Below are 22,316 nucleotides of genomic sequence, written 5' to 3' on the forward strand. Positions count from 1 at the left end.
CTTTGTAGTGTATTTGCTCATCATTTTCCAAACCACAAAAAGTTCATTTTAAAACAACAACAACAACAACAACAACATTAATTTGTTGCGCTAGGGTGGACAGCGTGTTTTGACCCAGTTCCACAGCACAAACCTACATTTCCCAGAATGTGCTTGGGAGTTCGTTCGTCAAAGGAAGTACTGGTTCGGCGTCTCTGAAAAGGAACTAATTCTGGCCCTCATTTGTCCCTTTGCAAACAAACAAGCTAGTTTGGTTCATCTTCCGTTCCCAGTTCAAGACATGTTCATCCAAATGATCGTGGGAAAAGAAAATTCAGCATTCAGAATGCTACAAAGATATCCCTCCAGAGAAATCAATTTCATTGCACATTGATGACTATTTGTGCTCATGGTGCTAAAGGGGTGGCCATAAACTCATAGAACTGTAAAAAAAAAAAAAAAAAATAAAGGTAAAGGACCCCTGACAGTTACGTCCAGTCGCAGACGACTCTGGGGTTGTGGCGCTCATCTCACTTTACTGGCCGAGGGAGCCAGCGTTCGTCCACAGACAGTTTTTCCGGGTCATGTGGCCAACATGACTAAGCCGCTTATGGCGAAACCAGAGCAGCGCACGGAAACGCCGTTTACCTTCCCGCCCGAGCAGTACCTATTTATCTACTTGCACTGGTGTGCTTTCGAACTGCTAGGTTGGCAGGAGCTGGGACCGAGCAACGGTCAGGGATTCGAACTGCCAACCTTCCGATCGGCAAGCCCTAGGCTCTGTGGTTTAGACCGCAGCGCCACCTGCACCCCATAGAACTGTAGAGAAGGACAAAAAAATCCCTGCACCCAGTGCTTTTTTTCTTTTTAAAAAACCCAAAAACGTTTAGAGGTACTCTCATTTTCCAACTCATATTGAAATACTGACCTTCAACAAGGCCAAACTTAGATTCACAAAATGTTTAGGGGTATGTGTACCCCTGTGTCCCCCCCCCGAAAAAAAATGAAGGGAATGGTGAAGCTGGCATTCGAAACCCTTCCTATAATTTCAAAGGAAAAGGTTATCAATCCACTTTAAACTCTTTAATTGTGATGTTTCAGCAGCCAGCCATTTCGTAGGAAGCACATGGAGTGTTTATTTCTTTATTGTAAATGGAACCTTACACTGTCTACTGAGAAGTAAGTCCCTCTGTATTAAATGGAGCTTACTCCCAGGTAACTGGGTAAAGACCGCACAGCCTTCTTAAATCTTAAGCATTTTTACTCAGAACGAATTCTCTCTGAGTTCAGTCGGATTTTCTGGTATGCTCTTGATCATTCTCACAGTTTCCATTATTATTATTATTATTATTAATAATAATAATAATAATAATAATTTCCAACCTTTCCCCCCTGACAGGGACTCAGGGCTGCTTACAGCTAAAACTTTATTTCATTCTATTTATCTGTGGAAGGTTTTTGCACGCGATCCCTTCCCTCACACATTTCCCCCTTGCAACATTCCTGCGAGATAGGGTTAGGCTGAGAGGTTGCACTTGGCTCAAGGTGACAGATGTGTGCAGCGAGATCAAACGGGAGAAGCCTAAAGTCCCCGTTTTCATCAGAGAAATGTTGGCGGCCACAAGCACCCCTTTCCCCCTCTCCCAGGAGTAGAAAGTGGATATTCGCTTAAGAAATTGGCGAGATCCCGAGGCAAAAGCCATTCAGAAGACATTTGTGTGGGACAACAAGGAGGTCTTGAGTACTGCAAAATGAGCGCTCCCTTGCCAGGTTACTTATTCTGCCAAAGGCTTCCTAGGAATCTGGTGGCTTTGTGTACATTTGATCTGCCTCAGATCTACCCGCCACCCCACCCTGCTTGGGAACATATAAAGCTGTCGGAGGGCCCAGTCACAGGCCATTTCCTTACTGTAGGCTCCTTCACCAGCAGAAAAAGCAGGAAGAGATAAAATCAGTCATAAACTACCTGTTTCCTATCCCTTATCTCCCCATAAATTTCATTCCAGCCACAAAAACAGCAGAGAGAGTTAAAGAGCTTTCCCAACCACCTCGTTTATTGTGCATTGATAATAAGCTGTGCTCGCAATAGTATTATCAGGGCAGGTGTACAGATACCCTCTTTCAATACAGTTTGTGCCTGCTGAAAATTCTCTATGCCGTGAACGCTCCAATTCAGGGTTTTTTGGTCCCTTCTGGATGTCAATAATGCAGTAACTTCAAGAAAACATCACAAAAGCTGGCTGTTAACCAGAAGATTGGTGGTTGAGCCCATCCAGGGATAGCTGCATGCAGGATTCTATGATTCTGATATGCAGACAATCCAGAATAAATCAGCCATCATTCAAAATACAGTGGTAGCAGAGACATCACCTTGCCAACAAAGGTCAGTATAGTTAAAGCTATGGTTTTCCCAGTAGTGATGTATGGAAGTGAGAGCTGGACCATAAAGAAGGCTGGTCGCCGAAGAATGGATGCTTTTGAATTCTGGTGCTGGAGGAGACTCTTGAAAGTCCCATGGACTGCAAGAAGATCAAACCTCTCCATTCTGAAGGAAATCAGTGCTCACTGGCAGGGCAGATCCTGAAGCTGAGGCTCCAAGACTTTGGCCACCTCATGAGAAGAGAAGACTCCCTGGAAAAGACCCTGGTGTTGGGAAAAATGGAGGGTGCAAGGAGAAGGGGACGACAGAGGACGAGATGGTTGGACAGTGTTCTCGAAGGGACCAGCATGAGTTTGACCAAACTGCGGGAGGCAGTGGAAGACAGGAGTGCCTGGCGTGCTCTGGTCCAGGGGGTCACGAAGAGTTGGACACGACTAAATGACTAAACAACAACAACAACCTTGGTTCTCAAACTTAATCCGTTCCGGGAGTCTGTTCGACTCCTGAAACTGTTCGAAAACCAAGGCGCAGTTTCCGATTGGCTGCGGGAGGTTCCTGCACTCAAGTATTGGACGTTCGTCTTCCGAAAAACGTTCGCAAACCAGACTCTCACTTCCGGGTTTGCGGCATTTGGGAGCCAAGCCGTTTCAGTACCAAGATACCACTGTACTGTGAGATTGACCAAAACACGACAAAACGTTTTCTAAAACGGCAAGTGCAGAAGTTCCCAGGATTCTTTGTGGGAAGCCAGGACCGTTTAAAGCGTTGCGATACCGCTCTGAATGTATAGGGCAGGTTTTAACCATCTAGCGGCTGTATCCTGAGCTGGGCGCAGCTTCTGAGACATCTCCAAGGGCAGCCCCAAGTTGACGGCATTGCAGTAATCCAGAGGGGAAGGGAGGAAGGTTCAGAGCGGCAGGTGTTGCCGTCAATCTGTTTGCCAAAGGTGGCTTATCTGGAAGAGTGGAACTCCTTTCCAGAACCGGACAAGGATCAACATCCCGCGCAGATGATCAAAAGGCGCACCGACGGCACCTTGGTCTGGTTTATTGACAGCAACCCCTGAAAAGGCCTCACGCTTCAGTTCAACACATTTTAATACAGTGGTACCTCGGGTTAAGTACTTAATTCGTTCCAGAGGTCTGTTCTTAACCTGAAACTGTCCTTAACCTGAAGCACCACTTCAGCTAATGGGGCCTCCTGCTGCCACTGCGCCACCGGAGCACGATTTCTGTTCTCATCCTGAAGCAAAGTTATTAACTTGAGGTACTATTTCTGGGTTAGCAGAGTCTGTAACCTGAAGCATATGTAACCTGAAGCGTATGTAACCCGAGGTACCACTGTACTTTAAAAAAATGAGCCTTGCAGTGTATGGGGTACCTTACGCCATTTCTGCTGAGGGGGTGTGGGCTGGACGTCTGCCCCACAAGCCCTCGCCTGGCGTCCCCGCTGCACTCGGTGCCTTTCGTGAGAAAACACAGCTTTCACGAAAATAAACTTTCCCAAGAAAGCTTTCTTCCGCCGCAAGCCTGGAGGGAAGTGAAACAGGATGACAGGACATTTGTCTTCTGCCCACCCCGCAATGTCACAGAGACAGGGCCCAAGAGTCACCAGGACGGACTTGCAGCTGGCCCCATTTGTGGTTGCTTCCTGGTTCACTGACCTTGCCCTTGTCGCCCCCCCCCCCACTTTTTGGGGGGAAGTCTTAGAGGGCCTTTTTACAAACCCTATCCCTGCTTGCATGCCCCGTTAATTTCCGGTGTGATTTCTCGAGGCGTGGCCTTGTTAATCTCATCATCATCAATCTTTATTACGGTCCAGAGACCCAACAAATCATTACAAAGCAATATACAATTCATACAGCCTACCTCCAGGTTAAACAAGCATTTTGTTCAGAATATAGGGATCATTGGTTCTTGCAACCACCGATAAAAACTTTGCCACTGCTAATGTTCTAGCATTTGTCCGGTCTTCCAATAGGAACCTGACATAGTGAGCCTCTGATTTTCCTGGGAAAGGTACCAGCAAGGGTAGTATCAGTTCAGCCCTAGCTTGCTCATATTTTGCACAATGCAACAAAATATGTTTTATGGAATCGATGTCTTGAGCACACGAGCAAAGTCTTTCCTGGTAGGGAACTCCTCTCAACCTGCCATCCAACACTGCAGAAGGAAAGACATTTAGTCTGGCTATGGTGAAAAGCATTCGATAATTTGGTACTGTCAGGTTTTTAATGTAAGATGTTAACTTAAAGACATGCCCATATTGTACTCCTACTGCCAGCGGACTACAGACTGCGTGCGATCGAGATCGCAAGTCACTGTGTGCATTATCCCATAATCTTTGCTTTAATGTCTTTAGGGCGCATTCATAACCCAGGTAATACAGTTGGGGGGGGGGTGACAGACCAATAGAGGTGGCTTTTTTAGCCATGGTTTTCTGTTAATCTCTTGCAGCAAAACCAGTGAGGGTTTTTGTTGTTAACCTTTGGAACTCTCTTCCGCAGGAGGCAGCGACGGCCACAAACCTAGGCAGCTTTGGAAGAGGAATGGGCAAATTAATGGAGGAGAAAGGCTGCTGATGTCAGGAGTGGGTGCCAGGAGCCGCTCAGCAATAACTCGCACATTAGTTAACTCTCTTCGTTCAACAAACCGAAACATCTCAAGAGTACAGGCCTGGCGGGCACAGTAACTCTTCTCGGTCGATCTTGCAGTTATGTACTGAAGTTCTCACCCTGGGCCAGCAGGGGGATACTGTAGATAGTTTTCACTCAGGTCCACATATGCAAATAAGGAATTTGCATTCAAGACGTTCAGTGATTGGATAGTTACAGAAAGTTGTTACTGTTGCTTTGTAGTTAGGCTCTATATAAGCAGGTTGGCTGAACCCTTCAGTACAGTTCTGTTCTGGCCTGTGAATAAACAAGAGCTGTTTGAAGAATCGCTGTGTTGTCTGATATGTTCATCCACAACTTAACACTTGCCCCAATGAGACAGTTGCAAAGACTGAAGGCCCTTTCCTTCCCGCAGCTCTGAAACTCTCCTCCTCTCCCAGATCCTTACGAAGCAAGCTGAGACTACATCGTTGTGCCTGCCTTTGCTCCTCCTTCTTCATACCTCTTCTGGTTCTGGGAGACCAGGGAGGAGGGGAGCTAGTCACAGCAGGAGGGGGAGACCCCCTGGCTTCTTCGCCAGCCTGCTTCACCTCTGCCTCTTAGCTCCCATCCTCTTCTGCCTCTCATCCAACCTCCTCTTCTGCCTCTCATTCTGTTGTTTCTTTTCCAAAATTTTTTTATTAAGTTTTTCACAATTATAGCACCTATCAGAACATATAACACAAAAAGGAAGAAAAAAATAAAATAAATAAAGAGAGCATCAAAAAGGAAAACAGTACAGTCCACCACCACAAAAGAAATAAACAGTAAAAGCAAACTTAATCCTTTAAAAGCCCATACTTCTTTACATGCTTGTTGACTTCCTCTATTCCCTTCCCTTCTGAATTTCCTTGTATCTGTATGTAACAGCTTTCCAATATCATTCTTAAACTAAAATATTTCTGGTTATGATCTAATTTATTCACTTTCCTTACTTTCTAACCCTCATTTATTTAATAAATCCTATTTTAATCCTAGGCCTATTTGGTACTTTCAAGTGCTTTCTAATTTTTTTATATTACAATATTTATTGAAATAGTCTTTAAATTTCTTCCAATCTTCTTGGTATTCCTCTTCTTTCTGGTCGCGGATTCTTCCAGTCAGGTCAGCTAGCTCCGAGTAATCCATCATCTTCATCTGCCCTTCTGCTTCTCGTTCTGGACTGCTCTCTGCCACAGCCTCTTCCCGCTCACGGAGACCAATCCCCTGGCCTGCCCCATTCATAAATATAGGGTAGCAAAGGGATGCAACAATTTCGGATTGGCTTCTAGAGCTCAGGTAGTCGGAGCACCTGCCTTTGTTGCAGGATTCACCCTGTGGGTTGCCTGAAGCGGGACAATTTCAATGTGGACGGCAGCGATCTAAACATTAAAGCCTTTGGAAGGAATCTTTCTTTTGAGTCTTTGTTCTCCAGTAACCGGGAGCCAAGAGAGCTGTTCTATTAGGGTGCTGTCCCATTAATCTCAGCCTAACCCCAGCCAGTTTCTGTCTGCTTGAATTATTACACGCACGCAGCCCAAGGTACTGAAACTTGACATCACCTTCCTCCTCCTTAAGTCTCAATGTTGCCGTTGTGGAGCCCAGAAGAGAGGAAGATGGGGACCAAGCCGGAATCAGGTGGCCCTGCCTCTGATTGGCTCTGGTACCACCTGCTGTTGGCTCCCTGCCTTCCGACCTTTTGTTGTCGTTTAGTCGTTTAGTCGTGTCCGACTCTTCATGACCCCCTGGACCAGAGCACGCCAGGCACTCCTGTCTTCCACTGCCTCCCGCACTTTGGTCAAACTCATGCTGGTAGCTTCGAGAACACTGTCCCACCATCTCGCCCTCTGTCGTCCCCTTCTCCTTGCGCCCTCCATCTTCCCCAACATCAGGGTCTTTTCCAGGGAGTCTTCTCTTCTCATGCGGTGGCCAAAGTCTTGGAGCCTCAGCTTCAGGATCTGTCCTTCCAATGAGCACTCAGGGCTGATTTCCTTCAGAATGGAGAGGTTGGATCTTCTTGCAGTCCATGGGACTCTCAAGAGTCTCCTCCAGCGCCATAATTCAAAAACATCCATTCTTTGGCAATCAGCCTTCTTTATGGTCCAGCTCTCACTTCCATACATCACTACTTCCGACCTACCAGTCCCAATTTATTTATTTATTTATTTATTTATTTATTTATGGCACCCAGATTAAAATCTCCACCGCTCTGAAAGCACTGCCATTGATGTGTTGCTGGCTCCTGTCTGTTCAACCAGGCATTTGCAGGTTGCTAACCGCAGGCCTTGGTGGGAACTGGCTGGTCTACTGTAGCTTGCCATTGTCTGACTGCATTCTAGCTCAGTCGGTAGAGCACGAGACGCTTAATCTCAGTCGTGGGTTCGAATCCCACATTGGGCAAAAAGATCCCTGTATATTGGACCCTCATGGTCCTTTCCAAATGTGATTCTATGAAACGGGCTGGAGGGCGCTAGCTGAGGACAAACTGAGTTTTATGGGGCGCTGGTGTCTGAATTTGACAAAACTATGGGTGGATGCAAAGGGCTCCCCCCCCCCTTTTATATTCCAAGAGACAGCCCTGCCACCATAAAGGTTCTTGCGTGTCAGGACAGTTTGACACGTCTTCCATGTAAACAAGGGCCGTTGTGAAACAGTTTTAAACAAAGGAAGAAGGGAAAAAACCACACGCCCCAAAAGGCAAATGCATTTTGAGAAGTCGAGTCGGGAAAGGCAGTGCAAAACGTGCTTGTCTGAGCAGGCCGGGAAACATATAAACAGATGCAAGTTGCTCATTGAAGGTTGCTTAGTGTTGAGGCCTGGTTTTGGGAAGAGAGAGAGAGATTGAGAGAGAGTGTGCTTTGACGTTTGATGCTTTCCTTGAACACCTGGCCTCAGGTATCGGCTGTGGCTCTTCGCCTCCGCGAGAGCTCTGCTGTCCCCAGTGGCGTAGCGTGGGTTGTCAGCACCCGGGGCAAGGCAAGTAATTTGCGCCCCCTAACCCGTGGATTTGCGCCCCCTAACCCTAACCCCCAGATGTTGCGCCCGGTGCGGTCGGCCCCCCCTGCACCCCCCACGCTACGCCACTGGCCGTCCCTGAGAAGCAGGTTGACTGCAGGCAACTGCAGCCTCCCCAGGTGCCGCCTATTGGGGGCCGGCTCTGCTATTAGGCAGGAGGAGGCCACACGCAGGCTGTACATTTCAAGAATCTTAGACCACTTTAAACCGGTTCCCCCGAATAATCCTGGGAACTGTAGTTTAAGGGTGCTTAAGAGTGTAGGGAGGAGAGTCTATACCCCTCACAGAGCTGCTACAACTGCCAGCATGGTTTAAGGAGAAATCCCTCTTCCCAGGGAACTCTGGGAAATGTAGTTCTGTGAAAGGACTCCTTGGCACTCCTAACGAACCACAGGTCCCAGGATGCTCTGGGGGAAGCCATAGACAGGGGTCAGCAAACTTTTTCAGCAGGGGGCCGGTCCACTGTCCCTCAGACCTTGTAGGGGGCCGGACTATATTTTGGAAAAAAAATATGAACGAATTCCTATGCCCCACAGATAACCCAGAGATGCATTTTAAATAAAAGGACACATTCTACTCATGTAAAAACACGCTGATTCCCGGACCGTCCACAGGCCAGATTGAGAAGGCGATTGGGCCGGATCCGGCCCCTGGGCCTTAGTTTGCCTACCCATGGCTTAACATGTCAGAATGCTGCTTTCACATGCGTCCCTCAGACGGGGACTGAGAACAAGCCAAATGCCAGCTTCCTTCAAAAAGCCACGGTGTCTGCCATCCGAATATAGTTGATAAGAACGGATCTCTCTTCCCAGGGAACTCTGGGAACATGGAGACTTGAGGAGGTTGAAGCAGGCAGGAGGAGGTTCTGGCTGAGATTGGTGGGGCACTGCCTCGTTTTATGTACAGTGGTACCTCGGGTTAAGTACTTAATTCGTTCCGGAGGTCTGTTCTTAACCTGAAACTGTTCTTAACCGGAAGCACCACTTTAGCTAATGGGGCCTCCTGCTGCTGCCACGCCGCCGGAGCACAATTTCTGTTCTAATCCTGAAGCAAAGTTCTTAACCTGAAGCACTATTTCTGGGTTAGCAGAGTCTGTAACCTGAAGCGTATGTAACCTGAAGCGTATGTAACCCGAGGTACCACTGTATTTTGATTTGATCTGTTTTATTACAAACACATATTTGTTCTTCCAAGGAGCTCACGATTCTCCCCCTTTAATCCTCACGACAACCCTGTGAGGTAGACTAAGTTGAGAAGCAGTGACCGGCCCCGAGGCCGCCCAGCGAGCGGATTTGAACCCTGACCTCTCCCGGGCCATGGTCCGAGACTCTAACCGTTGCGGCCCCCCAGTCTCCGTTGGTGGGGCGCCTGATCCTGTTCAGTTTAAAAAACAAACCAGGCAGGAGCTGTACAATTTCTCAACATCTTGCAAACATTTCAGGAGGATGCTGGTGTCCACTCAAAAGACGAGGACCTCAGGCTGACCTCTGCGGTACGGCGCTCAGCAGTTCCCTCTTTCGCAGACCGGGAAATCGGAACCACGCCGCCACGGACTGCAGTTGTGGCTCCTTGTGTGGCAAGGCCACTGGCCATTTCTGCCCCTCGGTGGCTTCCTATTCCTCGCCCTGCCGTGCAAATCCACACCTGCCCTGCTGATCCTTCTGGCAGGCCCAGTTTCCTGGAGCAGGGCAGGGTTGTGGGCGCCTCGTTCCTTGAAGCCACGAGGGCCCTTTCCTCGATTCTTCTTCCCACCCCGTGGCCTGGAAACCGGGGCCTGCTGGAGAGGTCTGTGCCGTCTGCTTGGCTCGGCTCCATGAAGAATGCGCCTTCCTCTCCAAAGAGTGCTAGTGAAAGCACAAATTCTGCCACTCCCTCGAGCAGGGACAGCTCCTCCCAACACCTACCCCAAAGAGGAAGCAAAGTGGAAAGCCAGCTGGAGGAGAAAATATCTCAGCTCGTTCAGTGCATCTCGGAGACGTCTGCCTGCGCTGCCCGCCTGCCCCAGCCGGTGTGGCCCACCCTGCCTTCTTGATCGGGGCGGCCAGAGACGGGTGAGCACCCTGGGGAGGCCTGGGGGTGGGAGGGAAAGCCACTTAGCCCCCTCCCCAAACTTGGGCAAACTCTCCAGGATCACCGCAGCCCAATTCATAGAGGGCACCGGTCTCCACCTGGGTGAAAAGGCAGGGAAGCTCTGTAGATCCTCTCTGTTCTCAGGGGTTCCTGCCTCTGTGTCCCCAGCATAGCCTCTCAGAGCTTGCAATGCACCAAGGGTGCCTTTGAGCCTGGTCCTTAGGGGGTTTCCCCTCTCTCTGTCATCTTTTCTCCTCGCCTCGATCGCCTGCTTTCTTTTTCTGTCCCAGTTGCCAAAAGGTCTCAGGCGTGGAGGGAAGGCTCCTTGCAAAAAGAGCAGCCACAGCCCATGCAATATTCTAGTCCTCATCGTGGCAGCTAAACCCACTGGCCAGACACAGTGGTGTGTGTGCGCGCGTGTGTGTTTGGAAAATGCAAAAAAAGAGGCTTAGAACCACAGATTTGTATAAGCGAAGACTGGTGATCGGCGGGGCAGTGTGGTGCAGTGGTTAGAGCGTTGGACCGGGACCTGGGAAGCCAGGCTTCAGATCCCCACTGGGCTATGAAGCTCGCTGGGTGGCCTGGGGCCAGTCACTGCCTCTCAGCCAAACCTACCTCACAGGGTTGTTGCGGGCATTAATTGAGGAGGGAGGAAACCGTGGATGCTGCTGTTGAATTCCTTAGAGAGAAAAAAGGGATGTGAATGCCATAAGTAAATAATACTCACCCTTTTAGCCATTCAGTGTTTCCCCCGTCAAGGCTCAAGACCACAAGATGTTTTGCTCGCGGCGTGTTGACATTGTCCGATGATGCAAAGGCTCCATTCTAAGCTGCTGTAATTCAGAGCAGTTTAAGCATCACGGCATTCTAGCCAGGCTGCTTTTATTGCAGGCAGAAATAGAAAAAGTGCAACCTTTCCCCGCACGGCCTGTGTCTCAAAATAGTGCCTTGCGTGGCGCAGCTGGGAAAGGGCAGAGCTTTGCGCTTGAGGATGCGTTGATACGTCAGTGCTGCTTGCTCTCGTTTTTCCTACTCTTAGGAAAGTTTGGCTCTCCACATTTCTGCACTTGTTTGGGACTCGTCCGGGAGAAAGCCATCAGTGTTACAGTGCAAATTTCCTCGACCTGGTCTTCCAAATATACACCTTCAAAAAGCATTATTTATTTACTTTATACAATTGATTATGCCGCTTGATTGTAAAACAAACAAACCCTCAAAGTGGTTTGCAAAAAAAGGATAAAGCAAAAATAGTAATAATAATAAGAAGAAGAATTAACAACCATGATTTAGGATTTGGGGAAAGTTAATAAGCTAAAAGAGCCAGTGTGGTGTAGTGGTTAAGAGCGGTAGTCTCCTAATCTGGGGAACCGGGTTCGCGTCTCCGCTCCTCCACATGCAGCTGCTGGGTGACCTTGGGCCAGTCACACTTCTTGGAAGTCTCTCAGCCCCACTCACCTCACAGAGTGTTTGTTGTGGGGGAGGAAGGGAAAGGAGAATGTTAGCCGCTTTGAGACTCCTGAAGGGGAGTGAAAGGCGGGATATCAAATCCAAACTCTTCTTCTTCTTCTTCTTCTTCTTCTAAAAACTGGTGAAGACTCGCACCAACTTTCTAAATATCTATGTGTTTGTATCTCGTTTCCCCTAAATTTTTGCATTTTCCCTGTAATATAATGTGCTTTGTATATGTTATCTTCTACAATATGAGCACATATACCCTTACCAGATGTGTTTTTGTACTTGGTGGGAGAACTGCTTTGCAAAGTTCAGAGAGCTTTTCAAGAACGGCTGCATTGCTTCAGAAAAAAAAAAAAAAGTTTAGCTTTAAATGGGAACTGAATTGAATTCATCCTCCCTCCCTCCTTGCAGAGTCATTCTATGCATGTTTACTCTGAGCAAAGGGCTTATAGCTCAGTTGGTTAGAGCGTGGTGCTGATATTGCCTGGGTTGCAGGTTCGATCCCCAGACGGGACAGCTGCATATTTCTGCATTGCACGGGGTAGGACTAGATGACCGTCAGGGTCCCTTCCAACTCTTATGAGCTCTCCCTGTCTCCGGAGCTTTTCCTGCGAAAACCCGCTCTTTAATGCTAAAGCACAACAAACGGCAATTTGGGCTTTCTGTGTATTGCTGTTTGTTCCAATTCTGCAGTAAAGAGCAGATTTCTGTGGGAAAATCTCTGGAGCTTAAAAAAATCAAAATGAAAGAGAAGTCGGACATGGAGCTTTAAAACACAGACCACACCTGGAAAATGTGGAGGAAACGTACCTGCGGACGAGCCCCAAGCCCTCCCTCCTGCTCCCTCCCTCCTGGGAAGTATGCTTAAGATTTCGGCGTGAAAAGGTGCTTAGAACAGATCCGCTCCAGAACTCTCATTCTTGTAATTCAGGCCAGGACTGGTTCAGATACGGCTCACTTGCCAGAAGTTGAGTGTCAGAAGATTTGGGACAGTTTAAAAAGGTGCTTCTTCGGGCAGTGCAGAGTTAGACTATGGAACTCCCTGCCACAGGGATGGCCTGGATGGCTTTAAAAAGAGGATTAGCCAGACTCATGAAGGAGAGGGGCATTGATGGTTCCTAGCAATGATAATAAATAATAATAATAATAATAATAATAATAATAATAATAATACAGTGGCACCTTGGGTTACATACACTTCAGGTTACAGGCTCCGCTAACCCAGAAATAGTGCTTCAGGTTAAGAACTTTGCTTCAGGATGAGAACAGAAATCGTGCTCTGGCGGCGCAGCAGCAGCGGGAGGCCCCATTAGCTAAAGTGGTGCTTCAGGTTAAGAACAGTTTCAGGTTAAGTACGGACCTCCGGAATGAATTAAGTACTTTACCCGAAGTACCACTGTAATAATAATAATAATAATAATAATAATAATAATAATAATAATACAGCCACAATGGCTCTGCCCTGCTTCTATGGTCAGAGGACCATCTAAGACTACAGAAGGAGGAAAGTGTTCTTCTTGTGCTCGGATCCTGCTTCTGGGTTCCCCTATAAGGCATCTGCTTGTCCACTGTGAGAACAGGATGCTGGACCAGGTGGGCCGCTGGCCTGATCCTGGCAAAGGCTTCAGAAAGCAGAATTGTTGCCGGCTCCTGTTACCAGTACTGAACTAACAGTCTGCGTCAGTACTGGGCACTTTTGCATATTCCTGTGCAAACGGCAAAGTTAAAAACAAAACAGCGGGTTCCAGTCTTGACATCCACCCCCAGGTTAGGAATGTGTGGCATTTTGCTTCCTGGAAAAACCTGCGTGGATTCCCACCCTTTCCCTTTCTCTTTTCCAAGGACCTCGAAGATGAGGCTGAAGGTATTCTGGAAGGTGAAGGAGCGCTGGAAGAGATTTGAGGGCGCCCGCAGAATCCTCTGCGCCAGCAACGCTCCAGGAGCAGGTGAATGGTCTCTGGTAACGTCCCTGTGGTGGGGAAAACAGCATGGAGCCCTAAGGCAGGGGTCAGCAAACTTTTTCAGCAGGAGAAATCCCTCTTCCCAGGGAACTATGGGAAATGTAGAAGAAGAAGAAGAAGAAGAGTTTGGATTTGATATCCCGCCTTTCACTCCCTTTAAGGAGTCTCAAAGCGGCTCACATTCTCCTTTCCCTTCCTCCCCCACAACAAACACTCTGTGAGGTGAGTGGGGCTGAGAGACTTCAGAGAGAAGCGTGACTGGCCCAAGGTCACCCAGCAGCTGCACGTGGAGGAGCAGGGAATCGAACCCGGTTCCCCAGATTACGAGACTACCGCTCTTAACCACTACACCACACTGGCATTCCCTACAGAAATGTAGTTCTGTGAAAGGACTCCTTGGCACTCCTAACGAACCACAGGTCCCAGGATGCTCTGGGGGAAGCCACAGACAGGGGTCAGCAAACTTTTTCAGTAGGGGGCCGTTCCACTGTCCCTCAGACCTTGTGGGGGGCTGGACTATATTTTTTTGGGGGGGGAATGAACAAATTCCTATACCCCACAAATAACCCAGAGATGCATTTTAAATAAAAGCACACAGTCTACTCATGGAAAAACATGCTGATTCCTGGACCGTCCGCAGGCCGGATTGAGAAGGCAATTGGGCCACATCCGGCCCCCGGGCCTTAGTTTGCCTACCCATGCCCTGAGGAATAATCTTGGCCTGGCGGTCCACACCCAGGACAATTGTGTACTTAATCTGAGCATCCACTATTCCCCCGGCAGACGCCTGTGACAGCTGTGTGGCAGGCGGAAATCCAACAGGGGAAGCCCCTCCCCTTGCCACACCTCCACGTGGGGAAAAGGCTGGTTCAGGCCTCTCGGAGACTCGCCAGGTTGCTGAGGATAGGAGCCGGCGGCCGTGCAAAGTTGTGCCCACCTCTTTGGGGGTTGCTGGGGGCATGTTGCAGTTGGATCAGGGCCTTTCCTTGAGTAGCCGTGTGTGTTGCCTGCTCTGCATTTGCGCAGCCATGTGCACCGCACGGTTTGCATAATATGTGCGGCAAGGCCCTGCGCATCAAAGCGTTTGGTGGAAACCGCCCCCTGAGTTCATCCCCTGTGGGAGCCACAACAGCTCTACCATGGGGAAGCAGCGATAAAATAGGATGCGGGTGTTGTAAACAAAATCTGCCCTTCTTCCCTTATGGGGTATCCATGAGCCTGTACAGAGTCCTTAAGTGGGTTCCCTATCGGTAGGAGAAAATAACAGAGGCCAACCAGAAAATATTGAGAAGCAAAGCAGCTAGTAGGCTTGATCTTTATTAAAGCTATTGCAACAGGGTGCTCCCCTCACACGCAGGAGGAGGGAGGAGGACCCAGAACCAAGGTGTGCCTGCCCTTATTTTAATTTTAAATTCCCTGCCCTGGAGCTCTAGACCACCCCTCCATATATTATACATACATCGCGGAAGGGGTGTAACTCAAGACCACTCCCCACAAACATCATACCTACATCACAGAAAAGGTGGTCTACAACAGAAATTTGACTGTTGTTGTTTTTCCTGTCTGCTAGGTTATCTGATAATGCCTTATCTGATTGCCTTTCCTGGTAGTCTGGCCATTCTTTCGAAATGGTAATTACAGTGGTACCTCAGGTTACAGATGCTTCAGGTTACAGACTCCGCTAACCCAAAAATAGTACCTCGGGTTAAGAACTTTGCTTCAGGATGAGAACAGAAATCGTGCTCCGGCGGCAGCAAGAGGCCCCGTTAGCTAAAGTGGTGCTTCAGGTTAAGGATAGTTTCAGGTTAAGAACAGACCTCCAGAACGAATTTTCACCTCCTCCCTCCTTGCAGAGAAACATTTGGTCAGTTTGGGAGTCAAAATAGTTTCAGGGCTGTTTTCCTGTGATGCTTCAGACATGTGGTCCACACATCTATGTACGTGCTTGGCTGGCACATCTATGAACATTTATTATATATCTAAGACCTTAAATTTCTTATAATCCTGGGTCACGGTGTCAGGATGGCAGCTGCCTGCTTGGAGGTTGCTCATTTCCAAACATTTGGCCCCGTGTTCCGTGGAGCATTCCAGCGCCCCTTCTCCTCTCCCTCCCCGAATCAATAAACACAGTGTCTGCCTGAAGCGAGAAATGGCCAGCAAGCCGCCAAGGAGATTTAAACAAACATTTTCCTGTCTCTGTAGCTTACGATGCCACCCGGTGGGAAATGGAGGCTTTCTTGAGGAGGAGGAGGCCTCTGAATGGGGCCCGCCGATGTTCTGGATTCCCTGCTGGCTTTCTGGGGGCCCAAGGAAGGACCCCCGCTTCCCTGGAGAATCGCACCCATCTCCAGAAAGAGCTGCAGGTAACTCTTCCGTCCTTTCAGCAGAAAGCAGGATCTTAAAATTTGGGCAGCTGCTGTGGGAGACTTCTGGGATGTGCCGTTTTGACCGTCAGTCTAATCCCACAGTCTTAGGGGGGTGCTGAGTCTGACCCCCGTATGTGGCTCCTTCAAAGAGGATACAGTGGTACCTCGGGTTACATACGCTTCAGGTTACAGACGCTTCAGGTTACAGACTCCGCTAACCCAGAAATATTACCTCGGGTTCAGAACTTTGCTTCAGGATGAGAACAGAAATTGCGCGGTGGCGGCAGCGGGAGGCCCCATTAGCTAAAGTGATGCTTCAGGTTAAGAACAGTTTCAGGTTAAGTACGGACCTCCAGAATGAATTAAGTTCTTAACCCGAGGTACCACTTTAGTCCTCTATTTTAAAGCCATCAGAAGACAGGCCATCCGTTTTGAAGATAATGAATATCACTAATCATTAAAAACTTCCTTGTACAGGCGTACCTTGGAAGACAAACAGCTCAGTTCTCGGACGTTTTGGCTCCCGAGCGCCGCAAACCTGAAAGGGCCTGTTCCGGTTGGCGAACTATTTTTGGAAGCCGAACATCTGATGGGGCTTCCGATTGGCTGCAGGAGCTTCGGGCAGCTAACTGGAAGCCACGCTTTGGTTTTGGAAGTTGAACGGACTTCCGGAACGGATTCTGTTTGACTTCCGAGGTACGACTGTACGGGACTGCCTTCGGATGTCTCCTAAAAGTCAAAACAAAAAAATTCCTTCCAGTAGTACCTTAAAGACCAACTAAGTTAGTTCTTGGTATGAGCTTTCGTGTGCAAGCACACTTCTTCAGATACACTAAAAGTCAAATAGTGATCTCCTTGGCATCTGAAGGGAGGGTGCTCCACAGGGTGGGCGCCACCACCGAGAAGGCCCTCTGCCTGGTTCCCTGCAACCTCACCTCGCACAGGAGGGAACAGCCAGAAGACCCTCGGAGCTGGACCTCAGGGCTGAACGATGGGGGTGGAGATGCTCTTTTTAGTATATAGGGCCGAAGCCCTTTAGGGTTTTAAAGGTCAGCACCATAAACCCTCAGACGTAGAGGATGGATGGGTTGGCCATAAAGCTCTGTCTCGCAAATAGAAGCTTCTAGAGGACTTGTGCCTCAGGCTAAAGAATTTGCAGCACTAGCTGTCTTCATCCTGTCCTGGTTTGCACCACCCCATTAAGGAATGTTAAGCTCACGCTGGTTTCACATGTGACCCTCTGTCAGCAAAGGCTGGACCATTAGAGAAACGAGACTATGATCCAGCCTGCCTTCTTACAACCAGCTTCCTCCAGCCTTAGTCTTTTCGTTGCTCCTTGGGGAGGAAGAGGACGGGGTCGAATCTAGACTTAGTTGGCTCCAACGGCCGTTGCCTCTGGCTCCCCCTACTGTTGGCTCCCTGCCTCCTGCCCAGCCATCCCTTTGGGAGTTAAAGGTAAAGGTAAAGGGACCCCTGACCATTAGGTCCAGTCGTGGCCGACTCTGGGGTTGCGGCGCTCATCTCGCTTTATTGGCCGAGGGAGCCGGCGTACAGCTTCCGGGTCAGGTGGCCAGCATGACTAAGCTGCTTCTGGCGAACCAGAGCAGCGCACGGAAACGCCGTTTACCTTCCCGCTGGAGCGGTACCTATTTATCTACTTGCACTTTGACGTGCTTTCGAACTGCTAGAATCATAGAATCATAGAGTTGGAAGAGACCACAAGGGCCATCGAGTCCAACCCCCTGCCAAGCAGGAAACACCATCAGAGCACTCCTGACATATGGTTGTCAAGCCTCTGCTTAAAGACCTCCAAAATGTTGGAGGTTGGCATGAGCAGGGACAGCAACGGGAGTTCACCCTGTTGTGGGGATTCGAACCCCCGACCTTCTGATTGGCAAGTCCTAGGCTCTGTGGTTTAACCCACAGCCCCACCCGCAGCCCCCTCTATTTCTTCACCCCTCGCTGATAACCTCTGGCCCACATGACGCAGAGGGGCTATCTGGCAGATCTACTGCAGCCACCTCCCAGTTTCCACCGAAAGCATCTTGTTCGTCCAGTCCCTCATACCTCCCTCTGGACTTAACTTTTAGCCCACGAAGGATCAAGAGGAGAGCCACTGCAGGAGACGGCCGGCCGAGTCCAGCAGCGAAGAAGGAACCCTAATGGCTTCGTACAAGGTCCAAGTGGCAACCGGGACGTTCTGGGGCTCGGGGACATTCGACACCGTCTCCATCACCCTGGTGGGCTCGAGGGGCAGGAGCCCCAAACAGACGTTGAACAACACAGGAAAGGACTTCGCCCCCGGAGCGGTGAGAGGATCTTCAGAGGTGGACTTTGGGGTGGAGGGAGGCAGGGACTTTGGGGGGCCTGAGAAGGTCGCCTCTCCACTGTAATTCTTTTTATATATGTAAATAATTTTTATTAGTTTTCCATTTAACGATATATAACCACATCATTATTATCTGAAGGAGCGTCTCCGCTCCCATCATTCTGCCCGGACACTGAGGTCCAGCGCCGAGGGCCTTCTGGCGGTTCCCTCACGGCGAGAAGCCAAGTTACAGGGAACCAGGCAGAGGGACTTCTCGGTGGTGGCACCTGCCCTGTGGAATGCCCTCCCACCAGATGTCAAAGAGAACAACAACTACCAGACTTTTAGAAGACATTTGAAGGCAGCCCTGTTTAGGGAAGCTTTTAATGTTTAGTAGGTTATTGTATTTTAAGGTTCTGTTGGAAGCCGCCCAGAGTGGCTGGGGAAACCCAGCCAGATGGGTGGGGTATAAATAATAAATTATTATTATTATTATTATTATTATTATTATTATTATTATTATCCACTTTACCTCTCTGGCTCTCTAGAGCAGGGGTTGGCAAGGTTTACCTCGCCTGGGCTGGCTCACTCCCTCTGTGAGCCGGATTGCACCCACGATTTCCGGTCTCTGTGTCTGCACGCGATTTCTGGCACCACAGAAGCAAATCCCTGCGGGGACTCACTGAGCGGGCGGCTCAGTTTGGGGGCGGCTCGTGGGCCAGTTAAACGACCCCCGTGGGTCGCTTGTGGCCCTTGGGCCTTAGGTTGCTGACCCCTCCTTTAGAGCCTGTCCCCTTCCTTCCCTCCCGCCTCATAGATTTCAGAATTAACCTTTATATCATAGCATTCTATACGTTTTCCAATTCTAATTACACTCATTATGAAATTTAAATAAATATAAAAAGGAAAAAAATTATCATTACAGTGGTACCTCGGGTTACATACGCTTCAGGTTACAGACCCCGCTAACCCAGAAATAGTGCTTCAGGTTAAGAACTTTGCTTCAGGATGAGAACAGAAATCGCGCTCTGGCAGCACGGCGGCAGCAGGAGGCCCCATTAGCTAAAGTGGGGCTTCAGGTTAAGAACAGTTTCAGGTTAAGTACGGACCTCCGGAACGAATTACCGGTAAGTACTTAACCCGAGGTACCACTGTACAAGTCTCCAGACAACCCTTCTAGTAATGTTAATTGCTTACAATGTTCTTTCAAATATTGTATAAATTTACTCCAGTCCTTCTGGAATTCTTGATCATGCCAGTTTCGGATTTTTCCTGTCAAATTCGCCAGTTCTGCAAAGTCCATCATCTTCATCTGCCACTCTTCTTTCATTGGTCCTTCTTGTAGTTTCCGTTTAGAATTCCGCCTTTCAGTCTCTTCCTTTCTTTTTTCTCTGCCCATTTTTAGCGATATAATACAGTCCAATAATCAACTGCTACGTTATTTAAAATCCCTCTCTTTTAACTCTCAATTCCCACCGTTGCTGTTTGAGTCAGTGGGACAGTGGTAGCAACGGCAGTACTGTCTTTAAAATCTCCTTTTCCCACTGAGCCTTGTGCCTTTTCTTCTGTGTTGCAGTCATGTACAGTGAGAGTAATTCCCACGGTTTTCCTATCTGGCCCCCTGGGGTCTAATCTCCAATATCTAGTCGGCAGGATTTAGTCTTATACCGTATTTTTTGCCCTATAGGACGCACCAGCCCATAGGACGCACCTAGTTTTTTTGGGGGGAAATCAAGGAAAAAATTTTTATTTCCCCCCCAGGTTTGCGCAGCCATCCCCAAGCTAGAAGAGGGAGACGGAGCGCTCCGTCTCCCTCTTCTGCCTTCAGGGACAGCCTCTCTAGCCTCCGTGGGGCAGCGGCTTGCCCCGCTGTCCCCCGAGCTTGTGGGGCTGGCGGGGGGGAGAAGCGAGCTTGCTTCTCCCCCCCGCCAGCCTCCAGACCAGGTCGAGGAATAGCGGGGTGGCGGCGCTGCGCCTCCCCACTGTCCCCCGAGCTTTTGGGCTGCAGGCTGCTGCCCGCAAGCCTTGAGAGCCCGCGGGACATCCCGCCGGGCTTGCAAGACTTGCGGATAGCTTCCTGAAGCCTGGAGAGCGAGAGGGGTCGGTGCGCACCGACCCCTCTCGCTCTCCAGGCTTCATCGAAAGCCTGCATTCGCCCCATGGGACGCACACACATTTCCCCTTCATTTTTGGAGGGGAAAAAGTGCGTCCTATAGGGCGAAAAATACGGTATATCCCTCGATTAGCAAAAGTTAGGGGGTAAAACAAGCTGGACACTTTACCGCTGCTTGAAGGCTTCTGGTTTTTTAATAAAAGTATTTTTGAACATTTTCTTTAACTCATTATCTATCATTTCCCAAAAAGCCTTTACCTCTCTACAAGTCCACTACATGCAGTAAACTTAACACCTTCCTTCTGCAACCTCCCCCAAGATTCTAGCTGAATATTATATTCAAAATCTTTAGCCCACTGTATCACCACCCCTTTAACCTCTTCATCTTTAGTACGCCATTCCAGTAATAGTTTATACTACAGTTTAATCATAGTTTAAATGTAGAATGTATAAAATGTCTACACTGTAATTCTTGACTTGCAAAGCAGCAGGAGCATAGCTGTCAACGTTTCCCTTTTTTTAAGGGAAATTCCCTTATTCCAAATAGGATTCCTCGCAAGAAAAGGGAAAAGTTGACAGCTATGAGCCTTGACTCTTCCTGCCTCTCACTTCACATTCCATGTGAGGTGTTCGGCTGGAGGGGCTTGCTTTGACTAAAACAGCCCCACGGCCAAAATTGAGGGAGTCCACATGGGCCAAAAATAGGCCCACGGACCAGAGCTGCTTTAATAGATCCATAATCAAACAGGTGAAGTCCTGCTTCCTGGTGTCGTGGCGAATCAGCGGCTGTCCCGTTTCTTTCCGCAGGTGGATGAATACAAGGTGCCCAGCGATGAGGAGCTGGGCCCGATTCTGCTGGTCCAGCTCCACAAGGAACCCTACCTCTTCTTCCCCGAGGATAGCTGGTACTGCAACTTTGTCCAGCTCGTCACCCCACAGGGAGAGACGTACCGCTTCCCTTGCTACCAGTGGATTGAGGGGTACACGACCCTGGAGCTGAGAGAAGGGACAGGTGAGGTGCTTGTAGCATCCCTGCAGAGAAGCCCTTCGCTGGGACGGCGACACAGGGCCGACTCTCCCAGGTCACCAAGTCCCTTCTGCCGGGAATCACAGAGATAGTGTCATCATCCCACCCCATTGGTTAATAATAATAATAATAATAATTTATTATTTATACCCCGCCCATCTGGCTGGGTTTCCCCAGCCATATCTATTAAACATTAAAAGCTTCCCTAAACAGGGCTGCCTTCAGATGCCTTCTAAAAGTCAGAGAGTTGTTTATTTCCTTGACATCTGATGGGAGGGCGTTCCACAGCGTGGGCGCCACTACTGAGAAGGCCCTCTGCCTGGTTCCCTGTAGCTTCACTTCTCGCAGGGAGGGAACCGCCAGAAGGCCCTCTGAGCTGGACCTCAGTGTCCGGGCTGAACGATGGGGGTGGAGATGCTCCTTCAGGTATACTGGGCCTTTGAGGCCGTTTCGGGCTTTCAAGGTCAGCACCAACACTTTGAATTGTGCTCAGAAACGTACTGGGAGCCAATGAAGGTCTTTCAGGACCGGTGTTATGTGGTCTCGGCGGCCGCTCCCAGTCACCAGTCTAGCTGCCACATTCTGGATTCGTTGTCGTTTCCGGGTCACCTTCAACGGTAGCCCCACGTAGAGCGCATTGCAGTAGATAACTAGAGCATGCACCACTCTGGCCAGACAGTCTGCGGGCAGGGAGGGTCTCATCCTGCATACCAGATCGAGCTGATAAACAGCTGCCCTGGACACAGAATTGACCTGCGCCTCCATGGACAGCTGTGAGTCCAGAATATGTATCGTATGTGAACTCCTGGAGGTGGCTGGCATCTGTCAGGCCACTTCCCTCCAGAAAATAATTCCAGACTGTGGCCCCGAAGACAGGGCTGGGGGGGCTGGGGGCATTTGAGCTCCTGGGAAGGTTCGTAACTCAGAGGAAGAGTATTGCTTTGCATACAGAAGGTCTGAAGTCCAACCACCGAGACGCCAAATATTGGGAGGGGTCAAACCTTATAAAA

At 49.2% G+C, this 22,316-nt stretch overlaps 1 protein-coding gene across 2 annotated transcripts in view; it reads left to right on the forward strand.

Annotated features, from left to right (window-relative positions):
- Positions 1-9,902: 9,902 nt before the first annotated feature.
- Positions 9,903-22,316, forward strand: part of LOC308462222 (polyunsaturated fatty acid lipoxygenase ALOX15B-like) — a 39,911-nt gene continuing 27,497 nt past the window's right edge. Inside the window, exons 1-5 of one of the 2 annotated variants that reach the window (XM_080979725.1) lie at positions 9,903-10,057; positions 13,374-13,477; positions 15,695-15,855; positions 17,949-18,167; positions 21,087-21,291. In XM_080979725.1, the coding sequence (XP_080835851.1) occupies positions 13,384-13,477; positions 15,695-15,855; positions 17,949-18,167; positions 21,087-21,291 (679 nt within the window). In that variant the 5' untranslated portion in view covers positions 9,903-10,057; positions 13,374-13,383. Of the gene's footprint in view, positions 10,058-13,012; positions 13,478-15,694; positions 15,856-17,948; positions 18,168-21,086; positions 21,292-22,316 lie in introns of those variants that run through there. The other variant, XM_080979724.1, reaches the window with a different exon arrangement.

The sequence above is a fragment of the Podarcis pityusensis genome (genome assembly GCF_964106645.2).
Source record: "Podarcis pityusensis genome assembly, chromosome: 13".
NCBI classification, from domain to species: Eukaryota; Metazoa; Chordata; class Lepidosauria; order Squamata; family Lacertidae; genus Podarcis; species Podarcis pityusensis.